We start from the raw sequence: 22086 nt of genomic DNA on the forward strand, positions 1-22086 counted from the left end.
GAGCTGTAATGATACACTGAGCTGTAATGATACAATAAGCTGTAACGATACAATACGCTGTAATGATACAATAAGCTGTAATGATACAATAAGCTGCAAGGATACACTGAGCTGTAATGATACAATAAGCTGTAACGATACAATACGCTGTAATGATACAATAAGCTGTAATGATACAATAAGCTGTAAGGACACACTGAGCTGTAACGATACAATACGCTGTAACGATACAATAAGCTGTAAGGATACAATAAGCTGTAAGGACACACTGAGCTGTAAGCTTTATTATTATATTATTTTCAAGGCCTGTATAATGTCTGTTTCCGGTGGGGTTTGTGATAGGGCTTCCTCTCTCCCAACTTCTAGTCCATACAGATCCTTTCTAAATTTAGATTCAAATCTGCCTGAGAACAAATTCTGACACCTGGCTCCTTTTCTTAAAGGGAAATGAAACACAAGAGACTAATGTCAGGGTCATTTACTAAACGAGGAAATCTCTCTCTACCAGCAATCATTCTTCACTCCTTCCCATCAACCCTCAGCCAGCCATCATCCTTAATCCCTTTCCATCAACCCTCAGCCAGCCATTACCCTTAATCCCATCAACCCTCAGCCAGTCGTAACCCTTATGCCCTTCCCATCAACCCTCAGCCAGTCATGATGCTTATGCCCTTTCTATCAACCCTCAGCCAGCCATCATCTTTAATCTCTTTCCATCAACCCTCAGCCAGCAATCATTCTTAATCCCATCAACCTTCATCCAGCCATCATCCTTATTCCCTTCCAAAGAAGCCAGCCATAATAGAGTAAATTAATTTATAGTTTGATTAAGATGGTGAAGCAGCCAACTACCCTCAGACAGCCTATCTAGCTCCAGGCCCTCCCAACTACCCTCAGCCAGCCCATCTAGCTTCAGCCCCTCCCAACTACCCTCAGCCAGCCCATCTAGCTTCAGCCCCTCCCAACTACCCTCAGCCAGCCCATCTAGCTCCAGCCCCTTCCAACTACCCTCAGCCAGCCCACCTAGCTCCAGCCTCTCCCAACTACCCTCAGCCAGCCCACCTAGCTCCAGCCCCTCCCAACTACCCTCAGCCAGCCCATCTACCTCCAGCCCCTCCCAACTACCCTCAGCCAGCCCATCTACCTCCAGCCCCTCCCAACTACCCTCAGCCAGCCCATCTAGCTCCAGCCTCTCCCAACTACCCTCAGCCAGCCCATCTAGCTTCAGCCCCTCCCAACTACCCTCAGCCAGCCCATCTAGCTTCAGCCCCTCCCAACTACCCTCAGCCAGCCCATCTAGCTCCAGCCCCTTCCAACTACCCTCAGCCAGCCCACCTAGCTCCAGCCTCTCCCAACTACCCTCAGCCAGCCCATCTACCTCCAGCCCCTCTCAACTATCCTCAGCCAGCCCATCTACCTCCAGCCCCTCCCAACTACCCTCAGCCAGCCCATCTAGCTCCAGCCCCTCCCATCTACCCCCAGCCAACCCATTTAGCTCCAGCCCCTCCCAACTACCCTCAGCCAGCCCACCTAGCGCCCAACTACCCTCAGCCAGCCCACCTAGCGCCCAACTACCCTCAGCCAGCCGTTCTCCCCCCAGGAATGTCCCCCCGCCCTCCCCCTGGCTCTATTTTGGTGCCTCCCCCCTCCCCTCCCCCATGACGTCATGGCAGCTGTTACTGATTAGTCGGAGCTCCCTGACACTCAGTGAGTGAGAGTCGGCATGGCTGGGCCCTGGGAGCCGCTCACATAGAGCCCGGGGGGCCACCTGGCAGGGTACAGCGCCATGCACCGGCCGCAGGTAGGAACTGCACTGTCACTGGGGGGGGGGGGCAGGAGCCCTGTCTATAAGGGGGGGGGGGCACTGTTACTGGGGGGGCAGGAGCCCTGTCTATAAGGGGGGGGGGGGGCAGGAGCCCTGTCTATAAGGGGGGGCACTGTTACTGGGGGGCAGGAGCCCTGTCTATAAGGGGGGGGCACTGTTACTGGGGGGGCAGGAGCCCTGTCTATAAGGGGGGGGGGGCAGGAGCCCAGGCTATATGGGGGGGGGGCACTGTTACTGGGGGGCAGGAGCCCTGTCTATAAGGGGGGGCACAGTTACTGGGGGGCAGGAGCCCTGTCTATAAGGGGGGGCACTGTTACTGGGGGGGCAGGAGCCCTGTCTATAAGGGGGGGCACTGTTACTGGGGGGGCAGGAGCCCTGTCTATAAGGGGGGGCACTGTTACTGGGGGGGCAGGAGCCCTGTCTATAAGGGGGGGCACTGTTACTGGGGGGGGGGGCAGGAGCCCTGTCTATATTATTTTCACTGATAGTATAGCAATCTACGAAATCTGCATATCACAAGAAAGATGCTTGTAACAATTTTGGTGTAGACAGAAGTTCTGGGGGGGGGGGGCCCTGTCTATAAGGGGGGGGGCACTGTTACTGGGGGGCAGGAGCCCTGTCTATAAGGGGGGGCACAGTTACTGGGGGGCAGGAGCCCTGTCTATAAGAGGGGGCACTGTTACTGGGGGGGGGGGCAGGAGCCCTGTCTATACGGGGGGGCACTGTTACTGGGGGGGCAGGAGCCCTGTCTATAAGGGGGGGCACAGTTACTGGGGGGCAGGAGCCCTGTCTATAAGAGGGGGCACTGTTACTGGGGGGGGGGCAGGAGCCCTGTCTATACGGGGGGGCACTGTTACTGGGGGGGCAGGAGCCCTGTCTATAAGAGGGTGTACTGTTACTGGGGGGGCAGGAGCCCTGTCTATAAGGGGGGGCACTGTTACTGGGGGGGCAGGAGCCCTGTCTATAAGGGGGGGCACTGTTACTGGGGGAGCAGGAGCCCTGTCTATAAGATGGGGCACTGTTACTGGGGGGGGGGGGGGGGGCAGGAGCCCTGTCTATAAGGGGGGGCACTGTTACTGGGGGGCAGGAGCCCTGTCTATAAGGGGGGGGGCACTGTTACTGGGGGGGCAGGAGCCCTGTCTATAAGGGGGGGGGGGGCACTGTTACTGGGGGGGCAGGAGCCCTGTCTATAAGGGGGGGACACTGTATCTGGTGGGCAGGAGCCCTGTCTATAAGGGGGGGGGGGGGCACTGTTACTGGGGGGCAGGAGCCCTGTCTATAAGGGGGGGCACAGTTACTGGGGGGCAGGAGCCCTGTCTATAAGGGGGGGCACTGTTACTGGGGGGGCAGGAGCCCTGTCTATAAGGGGGGGGGGCAGGAGCCCTGTCTATAAGGGGGGGCACTGTTACTGGGGGGCAGGAGCCCTGTCTATAAGGGGGGGGCACTGTTACTGGGGGGGCAGGAGCCCTGTCTATAAGGGGGGGGGGCAGGAGCCCAGGCTATATGGGGGGGGGGGGCACTGTTACTGGGGGGCAGGAGCCCTGTCTATAAGGGGGGGCACAGTTACTGGGGGGCAGGAGCCCTGTCTATAAGGGGGGGCACTGTTACTGGGGGGGCAGGAGCCCTGTCTATAAGGGGGGGGGCACTGTTACTGGGGGGCAGGAGCCCTGTCTATAAGGGGGGGCACTGTTACTGGGGGGGGCAGGAGCCCTGTCTATAAGGGGGGGCACTGTTACTGGGGGGGGGGCAGGAGCCCTGTCTATAAGGGGGGGGGGGCACTGCTACTGGGGGGGCAGGAGCCCTGTCTATAAGGGGGGGCACTGTTACTGGGGGGCAGGAGCCCTGTCTATAAGGGGGGGGGGCCCTGTCTATAAGGGGGGGGGGGCACTGTTACTGGGGGGCAGGAGCCCTGTCTATAAGGGGGGGCACAGTTACTGGGGGGCAGGAGCCCTGTCTATAAGAGGGGGCACTGTTACTGGGGGGGGGGGGCAGGAGCCCTGTCTATACGGGGGGGCACTGTTACTGGGGGGGCAGGAGCCCTGTCTATAAGAGGGGGTACTGTTACTGGGGGGGCAGGAGCCCTGTCTATAAGGGGGGGCACTGTTACTGGGGGGGCAGGAGCCCTGTCTATAAGGGGGGGCACTGTTACTGGGGGAGCAGGAGCCCTGTCTATAAGGTGGGGCACTGTTACTGGGGGGGGGGGGGGGGCAGGAGCCCTGTCTATAAGGGGGGGCACTGTTACTGGGGGGCAGGAGCCCTGTCTATAAGGGGGGGGGCACTGTTACTGGGGGGGCAGGAGCCCTGTCTATAAGGGGGGGACACTGTATCTGGTGGGCAGGAGCCCTGTATATAAGGGGGGGGGCACTGTATCTGGTGGGCAGGAGCCCTGTATATAAGGGGGGGGGACACACTGTATCTGGTGGGCAGGAGCCCTGTATATAAGGGGGGGGGGGACACACTGTATCTGGTGGGCAGGAGCCCTGTATATAAGGGGGGGGGGACACACTGTATCTGGTGGGCAGGAGCCCTGTATATAAGGGGGGGGGACACACTGTATCTGGTGGGCAGGAGCCCTGTATATAAGGGGGGGGGACACACTGTATCTGGTGGGCAGGAGCCCTGTATATAAGGGGGGGGGACACACTGTATCTGGTGGGCAGGAGCCCTGTATATAAGGGGGGGGCACTGTATCTGGTGGGCAGGAGCCCTGTATATAAGGGGGGGACACACTGTATCTGGTGGGCAGGAGCCCTGTATATAAGGGGGACGCACTGTATCTGGTGGGCAGGAGCCCTGTATATAAGGGGGGGGGGGGCCTTTATATAAGGAGGGGGACACACTGTATCTGGGGGACAGGAGCCCTTTATATAAGGGGGGGGACACACTGTATCTGGGGGGACACACTGTATCTGGGGGGGGGGCAGGAGCCCTGTCTATACGGGGGGGGGGGGGTTCTTGTGTTTTATAGGGAGGTGCTGAGGGGACTGGATACTTGTATATAGGGGGGAGCTCTGTATGTGGGGTGGGGGGCAGGAGACCTGTCTATGAGGTGGGGGGAGACTCTATATCTAGGATGGAGCTGCAGTGGGGCACTGGGGCATGGGGGGGGGGGGGGGGGAGCAGGAGGCAGCAGAACTGGGGCATGGTGGGAGCAGAACTGTTGCTGAGGGGTTGAAAATTGAGCTGGACTGGGGGATTATGCTGAAGGGGACAGGAGTCCTTTTATATAGGGAGGAGAGCTCTATGGTGGGCGGGGGCACTGGGTTTGGGGTGACAGAGGGGATCTGGGGAGGGGGGATGAAAGGGAGCTGCAGACTGCATAGAGGCTTCACTTTCTCATTGTATTGCAGACAGATCACTGGCCGGGGGATTCACTCTGCCTGCCTGTCTGTCTCTGTGCCCCTGCCTGTCTCTGTGCCCCTGCCTGTCTCTGTGCCCCTGCCTGTCTCTGTGCCCCTGCCTGTCTCTGTGCCCCTGCCTGTCTCTGTGCCCCTGCCTGTCTCTGTGCCCCTGCCTGCCTGTCTGTCTCTGTGCCCCTGCCTGTCTGTCTGTCTCTGTGCCCCTGCCTGTCTGTCTGTCTCTGTGCCCCTGCCTGTCTGTCTGTCTCTGTGCCCCTGCCTGTCTGTCTGTCTCTGTGCCCCTGCCTGTCTGTCTGTCTCTGTGCCCCTGCCTGTCTGTCTGTCTCTGTGCCCCTGCCTGCCTGCCTGTCTCTGTGCCCCTGCCTGCCTGCCTGCCTCTGTGCCCCTGCCTGCCTGCCTGTCTCTGTGCCCCTGCCTGTCTCTGTGCCCCTGTCTGCCTGCCTCTGTGCCCCTGTCTGCCTGCCTCTGTGCCCCTGTCTGCCTGTCTCTGTGCCCCTGTCTGCCTGTCTCTGTGCCCCTGTCTGCCTGTCTCTGTGCCCCTGTCTGCCTGTCTCTGTGCCCCTGCCTGTCTGTGCCCCTGTCAGTCTCTGTGTACAATGTGCAGATCTTCCATAACTTTACATCCTGCCCATTGCTTAACTGCAGGATCTATAGAAAGCGCACACAGATCTGTTGCATGTGTCCAACTGGAAAACCACAGAGTGATTATATACTCATAGCTGCCCTGACCCCAAACCCCCAAATGTTGGCCACAGGGTGACCCCGCTACCCCCCCAAATGTTGGCCACAGGGTGACCCCGCTACCCCCCCAAATGTTGGCCACAGGTTGACCCACCCCCCCCAAATGTTGGCCACAGGTTGACCCCCCCCCCCCAAATGTTGGCCACAGGGTGACCCCCACCCCAAATGTTGGCCACAGGGTGACCCCCCCCCTCCCAAATGTTGGCCACAGGGTGACCCCCCCCCCTCCCAAATGTTGGCCACAGGGTGACCCCCCCCCCTCCCAAATGTTGGCCACAGGGTGACCCCCCCTCCCAAATGTTGGCCACAGGGTGACCCCCCCTCCCAAATGTTGGCCACAGGGTGACCCCCCCTCCCAAATGTTGGCCACAGGGTGACCCCCCCCCCAAATGTTGGCCACAGGGTGACACCCCCCCCCCAAATGTTGGCCATAGGGTGACCCCCCCCCCTAATGTCGGCTTCAGAGTGCTCTCCCCATTCCCCCCCCCCTTCCCCATGAGAGTCTCCCCCCGCCTTGCTCTTAGAGCCCAAGGTTGACCAAAGCAGTACTAGTTTCAGAATGACGCCCCCTATACCAGGAGACCAGCGTTATTCTTTCCAGTCATTTCAGGGCATTTAAACCACTTCTTGTAATAAATCATTTGGCATTTGTAGAAGAGCCTCATGAGGTCATGTACCCTAGCTGACCCCTAATCCATTGCCCCTAAATATATTTTTCTTGGGGAAGGGTTAAAAGCAGCACCCAAACCCCTAATTAGGTTCAGTGTCTAAAACCCAGCCTGATGCAGACCTAGGTAGGCATTGCGATCCCAGAAACCGTTAAATCCTATTTAATCACTGCACCAGAAAAGCAAGTTCTTTATTTCCTGTATGGTGCCAACCTGGTACCAAGTTACCTGTCTCCCCATGGCTGTGCTGCAGGGCTGGATGGACAGGGCTCGCTGTGATATAAGCTGTGTGCCGGCTGTGGCTAGCGTTGGCCTTCTCTTGTGAAGTATGAGTTAGAGAGAGGATTTTATTTTTTGCAGTTGTGAGCATTGCTGTGGAATGCGGGTGTGGAGGAGAACGCCATCCAGCTAAGGGGACGTCAGATCTGGGGAATAACAACCAGTGAATCCCACAAAAAGAAAGGGGGGCGATGACTTGGGCTGACTGTACAACGCTCCATGTTTCTGTGCTGGTGTGATCTACGAAAGAAAAACCCACGGCTGCTTCGTTTAAAAACAACAGAAAAACTGAGCGGAATTTGCTGCCCTGAGAGTGATTTCTGGTCTGCAAACTTTCTTTTTCTTTTTCTCCACGCATATTGCAAATCTTCCCATAATCATGATGTTTCGGGATCAAGTAAGCCTGCTGTCGGGATGGTTTAAAGGCTGGAATGAATGTGAACAAACCGTGGCTCTTTTATCTCTGCTGAAACGGGTGAGCACAACCCAAGCGAGGTTTCTCCAAATCTGCCTTGATCATTCCTTAGTAGATTGCACAGAACTGCACATACTTGAAGGCGAGGCCAATAATCCAGGTAACGTGTGTGTTTTTTTTCTTCTTCTGTTTTTTAAAATTTATTTTTTTCCTGCATAAAGGGACGGGTGCTGGGCTAGGTTGAGGTTCTAGCGGGTAAAGGGACGGGTGCTGGGCTGGATTGAGGTTCTAGCGGGTAAGGGGACGAGTGCTGGGCTAGATTGAGGTTCTAGCGGGTAAAGGGACGAGTGCTGGGCTAGATTGCGCTTCTAGCGGGTAAAGGGACGAATGCTGTGCTGGATTGAGGTTCTAGCGGGTAAAGGGACGAGTGCTGGGCTAGATTGAGGTTCTAGCGGGTAAAGGGACGAGTGCTGGGCTAGATTGCGCTTCTAGCGGGTAAAGGGACGAGTGCTGGGCTAGATTGCGCTTCTAGTGGGTAAAGGGACGAGTGCTGGGCTAGGTTGAGGTTCTAGCGGGTAAAGGGACGAGTGCTGGGCTAGGTTGAGGTTCTAGCGGGTAAAGGGACGAGTGCTGGGCTAGGTTGAGGTTCTAGCGGGTAAAGGGACGGGTGCTGGGCTAGATTGCGCTTCTAGTGGGTAAAGGGACGAGTGCTGGGCTAGGTTGAGGTTCTAGCAGGTAAAGGGACGAGTGCTGGGCTAGATTGAGGTTCTAGCGGGTAAAGGGACGAGTGCTGGGCTAGGTTGAGGTTCTAGCGGGTAAAGGGACGAGTGCTGGGCTAGGTTGAGGTTCTAGCGGGTAAAGGGACGAGTGCTGGGCTAGGTTGAGGTTCTAGCGGGTAAAGGGACGAGTGCTGGGCTAGGTTGAGGTTCTAGCGGGTAAAGGGACGGTTGCTGGGCTAGATTGAGGTTCTAGCGGGTAAAGGGACGGTTGCTGGGCTAGGTTGAGGTTCTAGCGGGTAAAGGGACGAGTGCTGGGCTAGGTTGAGGTTCTAGCGGGTAAAGGGACGACTGCTGGGCTAGGTTGAGGTTCTAGCGGGTAAAGGGACGAGTGCTGGGCTAGGTTGAGGTTCTAGCGGGTAAAGGGACGGTTGCTGGGCTAGGTTGAGGTTCTAGTGGGTAAAGGGACGAGTGCTGGGCTAGGTTGAGGTTCTAGCGGGTAAAGGGACGGGTGCTGGGCTAGGTTGAGGTTCTAGCGGGTAAAGGGACGGGTGCTGGGCTGGATTGAGGTTCTAGCGGGTAAAGGGACGAGTGCTGGGCTAGATTGAGGTTCTAGCGGGTAAAGGGACGAGTGCTGGGCTAGGTTGAGGTTCTAGCGGGTAAAGGGACGAGTGCTGGGCTAGGTTGAGGTTCTAGCGGGTAAAGGGACGGGTGCTGGGCTAGGTTGAGGTTCTAGCGGGTAAAGGGACGGGTGCTGGGCTGGATTGAGGTTCTAGCGGGTAAGGGGACGAGTGCTGGGCTAGATTGAGGTTCTAGCGGGTAAAGGGACGAGTGCTGGGCTAGATTGCGCTTCTAGCGGGTAAAGGGACGAGTGCTGGGCTAGGTTGAGGTTCTAGCGGGTAAAGGGACGAGTGCTGGGCTAGGTTGAGGTTCTAGCGGGTAAAGGGACGAGTGCTGGGCTAGGTTGAGGTTCTAGCGGGTAAAGGGACGAGTGCTGGGCTAGATTGCGCTTCTAGCGGGTAAAGGGACGAGTGCTGGGCTAGATTGAGGTTCTAGCGGGTAAAGGGACGAATGCTGGGCTGGATTGAGGTTCTAGCGGGTAAAGGGACGAATGCTGGGCTGGATTGAGGTTCTAGCGGGTAAAGGGACGAGTGCTGGGCTAGATTGAGGTTCTAGCGGGTAAAGGGACGAATGCTGGGCTGGATTGAGGTTCTAGCGGGTAAAGGGACGAATGCTGGGCTGGATTGAGGTTCTAGCGGGTAAAGGGACGAGTGCTGGGCTAGATTGCGCTTCTAGCGGGTAAAGGGACGAGTGCTGGGCTAGGTTGAGGTTCTAGCGGGTAAAGGGACGAGTGTTGGGCTAGATTGCGCTTCTAGCGGGTAAAGGGACGAGTGCTGGGCTAGGTTGAGGTTCTAGCGGGTAAAGGGACGAATGCTGGGCTGGATTGAGGTTCTAGCGGGTAAAGGGACGAGTGCTGGGCTAGATTGAGGTTCTAGCGGGTAAAGGGACGAGTGCTGGGCTAGGTTGAGGTTCTAGCGGGTAAAGGGACGAGTGCTGGGCTAGGTTGAGGTTCTAGCGGGTAAAGGGACGAGTGCTGGGCTAGGTTGAGGTTCTAGCGGGTAAAGAGATGAGTGCTGGGCTAGGTTGAGGTTCTAGCGGGTAAAGGGACGGGTGCTGGGCCGGGTTGATGTTCTAGCGGGTAAAGGAATGGGTGCTGGCCCGGGTTGATGTTCTAGCGGGTAAAGGGACGGGTGCTGGGTCGGGTTGATGTTCTAGCGGGTAAAGGGGACGGGTGTTGGGTTGGGTTGATGTTTTAGTGGTTAAAGGGCCGGGTGCTGGGCCGGGTTGATGTTCTAGCAGGTAAAGAGGCAGGTGCTGGGATGAGTTTAGGATCCAGCGGGTAAAGGGACGGGTGCTGGGCTGGATTGAGGTTCTAGCGGGTAAAGGGACGAGTGCTGGGCTAGGTTGATGTGCTGGGCCGGGTTGATGTTCTAGCGGGTAAAGGGACGAGTGCTGGGCTAGGTTGAGGTTCTAGTGGGTAAAGGGACGAGTGCTGGGCTAGGTTGAGGTTCTAGTGGGTAAAGGGACGAGTGCTGGGCTGGATTGAGGTTCTAGCGGGTAAAGGGACGAATGCTGGGCTAGGTTGAGGTTCTAGCGGGTAAAGGGACGAGTGCTGGGCTAGGTTGAGGTTCTAGCGGGTAAAGGGACGAGTGCTGGGCTAGGTTGAGGTTCTAGCGGATAAAGGGACGGTTGCTGGGCTAGGTTGAGGTTCTAGCGTGTAAAGGGACGGTTGCTGGGCTAGGTTGAGGTTCTAGCGGGTAAAGGGACGGGTGCTGGGCTGGATTGAGGTTCTAGCGGGTAAAGAGACGAGTGCTGGGCTAGGTTGATGTTCTAGCGGGTAAAGGGACGGGTGCTGGGCCGGGTTGATGTTCTAGCGGGTAAAGAGGCAGGTGCTGGGATGAGTTTAGGATCTAGCGGGTAAAGGGACGGGCGCTGGGCCGGGTTGATGTTCTAGCGGGTAAAGGGACGGGTGCTGGGCCGGGTTGATGTTCTAGCGGGTAAAGGGACGAGCGCTGGGCTGGATTGAGGTTCTAGCGGGTAAAGGGACGGGTGCTGGGCTGGATTGATGTTCTAACAGGTAAAGGGTCAGTTCTTGGCTGGGTTGAGGATCTAGCGGGTAAAGCGATGGGGGCTGGGCTGGATTGATGTTCTAGCGGGTAAAGGGAGGCCAAACGGAAAGGAATGTCTTCTGTCTGTGAGGTGAACTTGTTTAACTGTGAATTGCGTAAATGATTAGAAATGTGAAATCAGTCAAATTTTCCAGCTCAGATATTTTTCCTAATATTTTCAATTAAATTTCACAGTTTAAAAAAGAAATCAGTCTGTCCGTTTCCAGTTCCAAACTTTCAATCCCTGGTTATTTCCCGACCGTATGTGATCTCACCATGAATGCGTTTTATACCCCGTCTTCGACCCAGCCACCGTTAATGTATTTACTTCTTATCTTCCTCAATGTCCTGCAGAATAGGGCGGTAATATTGCGTAAAGTCTGGGTGTTGTGTGCCGTACGCCGTGTAAACATGTTATTAATGTGCTTGGCGGGCTATAGATTACAGAAAGCCTTAACCAGGGCCGGATTAAGAGTACACTGGGCCTGGTGCTGACAATTATGATGGGCCTAATTACGGAATCTTATCGACCAAAAACACTAAAACAGTCATTCCGCCCAAGCGTCATGTATCTGATGGAGATGGTGCTGGAGGGAAACTCATAGAATGCAGTTATAAGAAAACACATACTCTATTCTAATCTCTCTCTAATTTATGCTTTCATCTTTCAAGTAAATCCATAACCCCTAACAGCAGTGTCCAGTGAAGCAAGAAGTCAATGGGCGGGGTAAAAGGGTGGGCCACTGGTGCGAATCACGTGACCAGACCTGCCATAAGGGGAGAACATGCCCAAAAAGGAGGCATGTCTGTCCAAAGAATTTGAAGGACAGCCTGGCATGAATGCATGTCAGGCTGCCCGCCATTCCTGCAGGCTGTCCAACTAAGGGCATACTATGCAGGCAGCACCCTGAGCTTGACATAAATGCATCTAATGACGCGCTCACTCCATGCTTTCCAAGGACTGTCCCCTAGCACTCGCTGGTCCACTTGTCTCCTTACCTTCTTACTAGCAAGCAGAAGTTCCTGGTATATAGTCTGAGACAGAGAAAAGGTGTATGTAGTGAGTGTAGAAGAAAGGGGACATGCCACAGTGTTAGAGAGACCAACGTCTGCATTACCTAAACTAATTTTATTGTCAGCCAGTCCACACAAGTTTTGTTCCCATACATCCCTCTTAAGCTTCCAAACTTAAAGGGGCACTATAGTCACCAGAACAACTACAACTTATTGTATTTGTTCTGGTAAGTCGAATCATTCCATTCAGGCCTTTTGCAGTAAACACTGTCTTTTCAGAGAAAATAACTCTACTGGCCACTCCTTAGATGGCTACTAGAGGTGCTTCCTGGGGCAGTACTGCCTAGTGTGCAGCACTGCCATTCAGTGTCTCCACCCTCTGCATGCAGACACTGAACATTCCTCATAGAGATGCATTGATTCACTTTATCTTTATGAGGAGATGCTGATTGGCCAGGGCTATGTTGGACTTGTGCTGGCTCTGCCCCTGATCTGCCTAGTTGACAGTCTCAGCCAATCCTATGGGGAAGTATTGTAATTTGCTCAGACCACCACTTCTGATGATGTCAGCAGACAGTCAGTTCAGAGGCAGAGCCATCAGCTGCAGACTTGAATACAAGTTATATTTTACTATACTTAGGGAGGCAAGAAGGGGCCAGGGTGGTGGTTTTAACATAATAGGGTCAGAAATACATGATTGTGTTCCTGACCCTATAGTGCTCTTTTAAGCAAGAGTATGTGAAGAGTAGTTAAGGTTGCCACCTTTCTTGGAAAAAAAAATACCAGCCTTAATCATTTGTATAATCAAAAGGAGTGAATCAGAGAAAATTCTGTAAAAACACCAACAAACTACTCACAGTTTGATTCTGCTGTATAGATGGGTTGCTCCCAGTGTCTCAGTCTCGCAAGTCACCCAATGTCTCAGTGTCCCTATGTATCACAGTGTCAGTGTCACCCAGTCCCCTAGTCTCCCAGTGTCTCTGTGTCCCCATTTCTCCCAGTGTCCCAATGTCTCCGTGGCCCCCCATGTCACTAGGATACTGGGGACACAGTGAGACATGGGGACCCTGAGAGACCCGGGGACACTGAGAGACATGGGGACACTGAGACATTTAGGGAAACTGGCAGACATGGGGACACTGAAACATTTGGGGACACTAAGACACTGGGAGACTAGGGGACACTAGATGGGAGACAGACACTTGGTCACACTGGGAGACATGGGGACAGTTGTGGACATAGACATGGGGACACTGGGACATATAGGGACACTAGGCAATCTGAGACACTAGCAACACAGACACTGGGAGACATGGTGACACAGAAACATTTGGGGACACTAAGACACTAGGGACACAGAGACATGGGAACACAGACACTGGGAGACTTGGGGACACTGGAAGACTAGGGGACACTGGCTGGGAGACAGACACTTGGGGACACTGGTAGACATGGGGACAGTTGTGGACATAGACATGGGGACACTAGGCACACTGAGAGACATGGGACACAGACACTGGGAGACTTGGGGACACATACACTAGCAACACTGGATGGGGGACATGGGGACACTGGGAGAAATGGGGACATAGTGTCTCCGTGTCCCAATGTCTCCCAATGTCCCTATGTCTTACAGCATCCCCATGTGTCTCAGCATCCCCATGTGTCCCAGTGTCCCTAGTGTCTCAGTGTTCCCATGTTTTCCAGTGTCCCCAAGTGTCTCAGTGTCCCCATGTTTTCCTGTGTTCCCAAGTGTCTGTGTTTCCAGGTCTCCCAGTGTCTGTGTCCCCTAGTGTCTGTGTTCCCATGTGTCCCCTAGTGTATGTGTCCCCTAGTGTATGTGTCCCCTAGTGTATGTGTCCCCAAGTGTCTGTGTCACCTAGTGTCTGTGTCCCCATATGTCCCCTAGTGTCTCAGTGTCCCCATGTGTCTCAGTGTCCACATGTGTCCCCTAGTGTCTCAGTGTCCCCATGTGTCCCTGCTGTCTTTCCCCCCACCCCTCGCTTACCTGAGCTGTAGAGCTGCTGTCTGGACTCTCTGTGCTGTGTAGCTGCTCCCCCACAGATCACTGAGTAGTAGAGAGAGGCAGGGATATGCTGTAAATTCCTATCCCTGCCTCTCTCCACACACAGTGACCCCTACTGGCCGGTGCTGGTATTGCAGAGTAATCTCCATTTATTCTGCGAAAAATACCTGCATTTGTATTGCCGGTATTACTGCAATACCGGCATTGGCAGGCAACCTCAAATACCGGCTGTGACAGTAAAATACCAGTCAGGTGGCAAACCTAAGAGTAGTGTGTAAAAAAAAAAAAAAAAAAATAATAATTTTTTTTTTTTTTTTTTTTTTTAAATGGGCCTATTCCATGGGCCTGGGCCTGGAGCTGCAGCTCCATCAGCCCCTATGTTAATCCGGCCCTGGCCTTAACCCCTTCAGAACCGCAGAGCCAAGCCGCACATAAACAACTGGTTACCTCGTCAAAGAGTTCGATGTCAGGATGCAGATTTATTTTTTCTTTCCTCTGTTCATTAACATATTGTTTTGGATAAATCCATGCCTTCCTATGTTTAATAGACCTTTTACCATATTTGAATGTAATTTAAGGCAGTTCTCAGCCCGCAACCCCCATAAGGCTTTACTAGGCCAGTTCTGCTTTATCTTTGGGGGTCCTTCCGTTCTGTCCCCTCTTTACTAGCAGAACACGCTTGTCGCTGGTATTGTTGTAGGTGAAATTCTTTAGGCCTATTTGCTGCAGGATATACAATGGGGCCTTAGGTCCTGGCTCTGATTCTGACCCTGGCTGTATTGGGGGTACACAGATTGTAAGATTTGTTGACATTAGATGTGACAGGTGGCTGTCCCAGGGTAGGGATAGATCAACAATCCGTTCTGTCTATGTTCAGCATATTTCCAATAATCGTTAAAATCCGTATCAGCCTTGTAATTTATTACCTCTCCGAGTCACTACATCCAGAAACTCCAGCCGACAGCCATTGAGGAACCACTTTGCGACCTCACACCACCCCTCCCTGTGATTCCACGCATGTGGAGCTCAGCCGAAGGCAGGCATGTCAGACCGTGATTCATCTACTGTAATGTATTGGGCTAGCTGAGAGTGATAGGAGTGTGATTGCTGTTTGCATGTTCAGTTAAAATCAGATTTATGTAGAAATGTTGTCGCTTTTGCAAACCTTTAAATATACAGAATATTGGCATAGGTGGTCTGTATCGGCTCTGGAATATTATCGGTGCAGTTCCTATGGTGTGAGATATAAATGGTCTTTTACTGCACAGCTCTGCTGTACAATAACGGTCACTGTGCTGCAGGGATACATGCGCTGTCATGCCGCAGTAGGCGGGTTTAGCTGCATTTCTTTAATACTCTACCATAACTTAAGGTAGAACATATGGCGATGTGGCCTTCCTGCCTTGTTTTTATTATGAATCTTTTGGAGGAGGATGGTGCTAACTTACTCCATTATTCACCAATGTCTAGGCACAATACTCAAAACATGGGCGACCGGGGGGATTGTGGCTTTAAATTCCTGACAATTCACACTTTGGGGAATAATGTTCTAGGTTAAGCTGAGGATTTGGTAGCTAGAAGTGTGGAGGAATGTATTCACCAGTTATTCAGGCTTTCAAACTTTTCACAAATTAAATCAAAATGTCAAAACTGGCTATTTTGGGACCGTGATTGGTCAGACTCGAACTGAAGAATTTTTCCAGATCTGCAGTTTTTACTTCGGATTTGATGAATTGATCTGTAAATAGTGAGTTTCAGAATTTAGGACAAATTCGCTGGGACTCCTTGGCTGCTTTCCTCTTTTTATTTCAATTTGTGCAAAACCTGTTTTTAATATTAAAGCGTTTTTTTGAAAAGTGAAGTTTGGACCATTTTACTGTAGTTAATACACCAGACTTATTGGTTTATACAATAAACTCCCAAATTAAAGCAACGTTCCAGTGATTGATTTAAGAAAACCTATAACCTTGGCTAAAGTCACAGCGTGGCGATTTTAAGGTAAATTATGAGGTTTAGAATTAATGTTCTCTCTTTCTGTGTTTAGAACTCTAATAGAGCGGTAGAAGTCTAGTAAACAAGTATTCTACAACAGTTGTCATGGAAACCATTTCGGATTGCTGCAGAATGTGTCTATAGATCTTACGGTATTTTTTATTTTTCCCACCGGTTGTTACTGATTGATATAATCTGCCGGCCGCGGGTATACTCTGCAGAACAGAGGGGCGTTCCCCCTGTACGGTGTGTGTTTACCCCAAACCTCGGGGGTCCCCCTGTACGGTGTGTGAGTGTACCCCAAACCTTGGGGGTCCCCCTGTACGGTGTGTGAGTGTACCCCAAACCTCGGGGGTCCCCCTGTACGGTGTGTGAGTGTACCCAAACCTTAGGGTCCCCCTGTATGGTGTGTGAGTGTACCCAAACCTTAGGGTCCCCCTGTACGGTGTGTGAGTGTACCCAAACCTTAGGGTCCCCCTGTACGGTGTGTGAGTGTACCCAAACCTTAGGGTCCCCCTGTACGGTGTGTGAGTGTACCCAAACCTTAGGGTCCCCCTGTACGGTGTGTGAGTGTACCCAAACCTTAGGGTCCCCCTGTACGGTGTGTGAGTGTACCCAAACCTTAGGGTCCCCCTGTACGGTGTGTGAGTGTACCCAAACCTTAGGGTCCCCCTGTACGGTGTGTGAGTGTACCCAAACCTTAGGGTCCCCCTGTACGGTGTGTGAGTGTACCCAAACCTTAGGGTCCCCCTGTACGGTGTGTGAGTGTACCCAAACCTTAGGGTTTCCCTCTGTACGGTGTGTGAGTGTACCCAAACCTTAGGGTCCCCCTGTACGGTGTGTGAGTGTACCCAAACCTTAGGGTCCCCCTGTACGGTGTGTGAGTGTACCCAAACCTTAGGGTCCCCCTGTACGGTGTGTGAGTGTACCCAAACCTTAGGGTTTCCCTCTGTACGGTGTGTGAGTGTACCCAAACCTTAGGGTCCCCCTGTACGGTGTGTGAGAGTACCCAAACCTTAGGGTCCCCCTGTACGGTGTGTGAGTGTACCCAAACCTTAGGGTCCCCCTGTACGGTGTGTGAGTGTACCCAAACCTTAGGGTTTCCCTCTGTACGGTGTGTGAGTGTACCCAAACCTTAGGGTCCCCCTGTACGGTGTGTGAGTGTACCCAAACCTTAGGGTCCCCCTGTACGGTGTGTGAGTGTACCCAAACCTTAGGGTTTCCCTCTGTACGGTGTGTGAGTGTACCCAAACCTTAGGGTCCCCCTGTACGGTGTGTGAGTGTACCCAAACCTCAGGTTCTCCCTTACAATGCTTGCCAACCAGGCATTATGTGAAAATCTTGCCAGTAAGTGTAAATACTACAAGGCAAAACAAAAATCTAAAAAGATAATTGAGTTTTTTTTTTTTTTATTCTGCTCCTAATCCAGGTTTACAGAATATTCCTGAGCCGCTGTTTATCTAGAAAGTCACTTGGGATTTTAGCAGTCAGGTTCTGAGCAATCAGAGCGCTACCCTAGTAAATATAAATATTATTAACTGCCTGTTCACGCTGTCTGTGAGTTTAAATTAGAAGCCAAGCAGCGTCATTTAAAGGACACCAGCAGAAATCCTTAATGTTCGTTACAACTGGAAAACCACGAATGAATGAGCAAGTTGCCGTGTGTGTCACAGCTTTCCTTCAGCCGATCTCGGTGCTCGCATTGAAAGAATGTAGATAGACAATAATTGGGGTGCTCCCTGCGAGCCATGTTGACCTTTGATCAGCCATGAAATCTACGTACAGGTCAGCGGCAACGACTGCTAGAACATCTATTTCGTCTCTCATACAGCGTGAAAGTAAATGGGAAAAATGCTAATGACAGGGCTATCTAAAATATTTTTACCTGGAATGCCCCTTTAACAAGGGGGGTTGAATAAATACTTCCTTTATTCATTGTATTCTGCCTTGTGTTTGGGTTACCCCCAGACCAGTGGTTAAATCTAGCGGTGGTCGGGTTACTAATTTGGAATATGTCACCTCTTTCCTTAATCTTCCTTCCTTTCCCTTTGTCTGAGCTGCTGTGCTCGTGCTCGTTGCTTTAATGCTATTTTTATTCTGACCATCCCAACTTAACATTCATTTGCCTGGCCACAGCCTCTGTCCTTCACGTTTGCTTGTCTTTTTCTTTATGGGTGGAGAAGATGGCGTTCCCGAAATCCATTTAAAACAAACATGTGCAAAATATAAGCAACGTACTCCCAGCTGTAGGTGGCCATGTTTGGCTGTCCGATGTACAGGGCTGAGGGGGAAAACGAATGTGACCCGGAGAGACGAAGCCGGCAGATACCCATCTATTCTGTCTGTGCGCCAGCTGGCCGTTCAGCAAGTGATCGAACGTTTACTTGTTGGAAAGACTAGGCTAATGTAAGGGTGAAGGGGGTGGCCAATACTGGTAAGCTGTAACACCGATACAAAATATAAGGAATAGTAAACCAGTATTTTCTGTATAATATAAATATCTACATTGTAACGGTGACCGCGCAGCTCTCTGGGGTGGGAATAGCTCCGCCTGAAGCAGCTGTTTTGTGTGTTTGTTCTGTTTTTGCAACTTTTCTTGCCCTGAATTGTGAAATGGAGCGATTTTCATGGATTTCCAGCTGACTGGGATGTTTCGGGGGGTGAGGTTGGTGCAGGATCTCCGTAGTCCCCACTTCCTAACAGAACGCTTTCAAAGTTTCATTCAGGAACTCTGCGTCCCATTTATCGTTTGATATTTGACCTTAATTTAACCCCTAAATGAGCAAACTTCTGGAATAAAGGGGAATCGTGACATGTCATGTGTCCTTAAGGGGGTTAAAGCTAATGGAAGCAAAGTAGTTAAATAAGAATACTGAATCGGTTTGTAGACGACAAACTGCCATCCTTTGGGAATATCACAGTTCAATAAATACGTAATATAGATACAAAAACGTTCTAAAGGCCCACTATTTCCTGTGGCTAGGGAAGAGGCCGACCATGTGGACAATAAGAGGACTGCGTCGCAGGCAGGTATCGCACAGGCTCGCTCCGTCCCCCTTCAATCTGCCGTCATCTGCCGCTACCGAATCCCCAGCGTTCACCACAAACTAGACGTGTGTATTTCACAATATGTCCCGCTGTTCTAAACGCAGTCGCTCATAGTTTGGGGAAATTCCTCAGATGGAAGCTGAATCTGGAATGAATTCCCTCAGGATATGTGACGGCGGTGAAACCGCGTATTTATTGTTTCTGCTGAAACACAAGAGAGCGGCTTATTGACAAACCAGATCACTCCACCAAGTTACAATAAAGGGAATTATTCCAAGAAACTGAATCATTTGAAGTTGGAGGCTGGTTGGGTGAAAAAATATCTTCATTTTATGTAAATACCTGGAATAGCCTTCCAGTGGGAGCAGTAACAGTGATATAGAAAGGGTAGTAGATACCTGGAATAGCCTTCCAGTGGGAGCAGTAACAGTGATATAGAAAGGGTAGTAGATACCTGGAATAGCCTTCCAGTGGGAGCAGTAACAGTGATATAGAAAGGGTAGTAGATACCTGGAATAACCTTCCAGTGGGAGCAGTAACAGTGCTATAGAAAGGGTAGTAGATACCTGGAATAGCCTTCCAGTTGGAGCAGTAACAGTGATACAGAAAGGGTAGTAGATACCTGGAATAGCCTTCCAGTGGGAGCAGTAACAGTGATATAGAAAGGGTAGTAGATACCTGGAATGGCCTTCCAGTGGGAGCAGAAACAGTGATATAGAAAGGGTAGTAGATACGTGGAATAGCCTTCCAGTGGGAGCAGTAACAGTGATATAGAAAGGGTAGTAGATACCTGGAATAGGCTTCCAGTGGGAGCAGTAACAGTGATATAGAAAGGGTAGTACATACCTGGAATAGCCTTCCAGTGGGAGCAGTAACAGTGATATAGAAAGTGTAGTAGATACCTGGAATGGCCTTCCAGTGGGAGCAGTAACAGTGATATAGAAAGGGTAGTAGATACCTGGAATAGCCTTCCAGTGGGAGCGGTAACAGTGATATAGAAAGGGTAGTAGATACCTGGAATAGCCTTCCAGTGGGAGCAGTAACAGTGATATAGAAAGGGTAGTAGATACCTGGAATAGCCTTCCAGTGGGAGCGGTAACAGTGATATAGAAAGGGTAGTAGATACCTGGAATAGCCTTCCAGTGGGAGCGGTAACAGTGATATAGAAAGGGTAGTAGATACATGGAATAGCCTTCCAGTGGAAGCAATAACAGTGATATAGAAAGGGTAGTAGATACCTGGAATAGCCTTCCAGTGGGAGCGGTAACAGTGATATAGAAAGGGTAGTAGATACCTGGAATGGCCTTCCAGTGGGAGCAGTAACAGTGATATAGAAAGGGTAGTAGATACCTGGAATAGCCTTCCAGTGGGAGCGGTAACGGTGATATAAAAAGGGTAGAAGATACCTGGAATAGCCTTCCAGTGGGAGCTGTAACAGTGATATAGAAAGGGTAGTAGAGACCTGGAATAGCCTTCCAGTGGGAGCTGTAACAGTGATATAGAAAGGGTAGTAGATACCTGGAATAGCCTTCCAGTGGGAGCGGTAACAGTGATATAGAAAGGGTAGTAGATACCTGGAATAGCCTCCCAGTGGGAGCAGTAACAGTGATATAGAAAGGGTAGTAGATACCTGGAATAGCCTTCCAGTGGGAGCAGTAACAGTGATATAGAAAGGGTAGTAGAGACCTGGAATAGCCTTCCAGTGGGAGCAGTAACAGTGATATAGAAAGGGTAGTAGAGACCTGTAATAGCCTTCCAGTGGGAGCAGTAACAGTGATATAGAAAGGGTAGTAGAGACCTGTAATAGCCTTCCAGTGGGAGCAGTAACAGTGATATAGAAAGGGTAGTAGAGACCTGTAATAGCCTTCCAGTGGGAGCAGTAACAGTGATATAGAAAGGGTAGTAGAGACCTGGAATAGCCTTCCAGTTGGAGCAGTAACAGTGATATAGAAAGGGCAGTAGATACCTGGAATAGCCTTCCAGTTGGAGCAGTAACAGTGATATAGAAAGGGTAGTAGATACCGGGAATAGCCTTCCAGTGGGAGCAATAACAGTGATATAGAAAGGGTAGTAGATACCTGGATAGCCTTCCAGTGGGAGCAGTAACGGTGATATAGAAAGGGTAATCGATACCTGGAATAGCCTTTCAGTGGGAGCAGTAACAGCGATATAGAAAGGGTAGTAGATACCTGGAATAGCCTTCCAGTGGGAGCAGTAACAGTGATATAGATAGGGTAGTAGATACCTGGATAGCCTTCCAGTGGGAGCAGTAACAGTGATATAGATAGGGTAGTAGATACCTGGAATAGCCTTCCTGTGGGAGCAGTAACAGTGATATAGAAAGGGTAATCGATACCTGGAATAGCCTTTCAGTGGGAGCAGTAACAGCGATATAGAAAGGGTAGTAGATACCTGGAATAGCCTTCCAGTGGGAGCAGTAACAGTGATATAGATAGGGTAGTAGATACCTGGAATAGCCTTCCTGTGGGAGCAGTAACAGTGATATAGAAAGGGTAGTAGAGACCTGGAATAGCCTTCCAGTGGGAGCAGTAACAGTGATATAGAAAGGGTAGTAGAGACCTGTAATAGCCTTCCAGTGGGAGCAGTAACAGTGATATAGAAAGGGTAGTAGAGACCTGGAATAGCCTTCCTGTGGGAGCAGTAACAGTGATATAGAAAGGGTAGTAGATACCAGGAATAGCCTTCCAGTGGGAGCAGTAACAGTGATATAGAAAGGGTAGTAGAGACCTGGAATAGCCTTCCAGTTGGAATGGTGATGCACCAGGCTGAGTTTTTGTATTTTGTGGCCTCTGTGGACACACTGCGTCATTAGATAAGAATCCGTCTGTCTCCATTGAGGTTGCAGTGTAAAATGCCTGTTTGTGGAGCAATGCCAGGCAGATAGCGCTGTGCTGTGTGCTTGCTGTGTGCAATGTCAGATATGTGAGTGAAGGAGTAAGACTGAGCAGGTCGGATAATTCCAGACCCCAAGTTACTCTGATCCAGCCTGTCCTTGGTGACTGCTCCACGTCCGGGATTCGGCCCCAGAAGGGGTTGTGTATTTTATGGTAGTATTTCCCGGAGAGCGGGAGTTGATCTGGTGAAATTGGGTGTATAGTGACTTGGGCTAAGTATTTTAGATTTTGCTGTTTTTGCCCTCTGTTTCGTAATAGCTGTGATGTGCCAAATTATAAAAACAAACAAACTGTTAAATATGAGTTTTTCCTATTGCTGTGCAATATCATGATATCTTCCTGGCACTGTAAGGGTTAAATGGCGATTTGGTGTTGAAATGACGTTCATTCCTGCTGCCCCGTGTCACTGTGATGGTTTC

The 22086-nt window shown here is 51.5% G+C and overlaps 1 protein-coding gene across 4 annotated transcripts in view; it reads left to right on the forward strand.

Moving 5' to 3' along the window:
- The first annotated feature begins 1697 nt into the window (after window positions 1-1697).
- The window catches only part of SAMD4A (sterile alpha motif domain containing 4A), a 121844-nt gene continuing 101455 nt past the window's right edge, over window positions 1698-22086 (forward strand). For 2 of the 4 annotated variants that reach the window (XM_063439004.1, XM_063439005.1), the window contains exons 1-2: window positions 1698-1801; window positions 6954-7447. In XM_063439004.1, the coding sequence (XP_063295074.1) occupies window positions 7252-7447 (196 nt within the window). In that variant the 5' untranslated portion in view covers window positions 1698-1801; window positions 6954-7251. Of the gene's footprint in view, window positions 1802-6953; window positions 7448-22086 lie in introns of those variants that run through there. The other 2 variants (XM_063439006.1, XM_063439007.1) reach the window with 2 other exon arrangements.

The sequence above is a fragment of the Pelobates fuscus genome, chromosome 13, assembly GCF_036172605.1.
Source record: "Pelobates fuscus isolate aPelFus1 chromosome 13, aPelFus1.pri, whole genome shotgun sequence".
NCBI classification, from domain to species: Eukaryota; Metazoa; Chordata; class Amphibia; order Anura; family Pelobatidae; genus Pelobates; species Pelobates fuscus.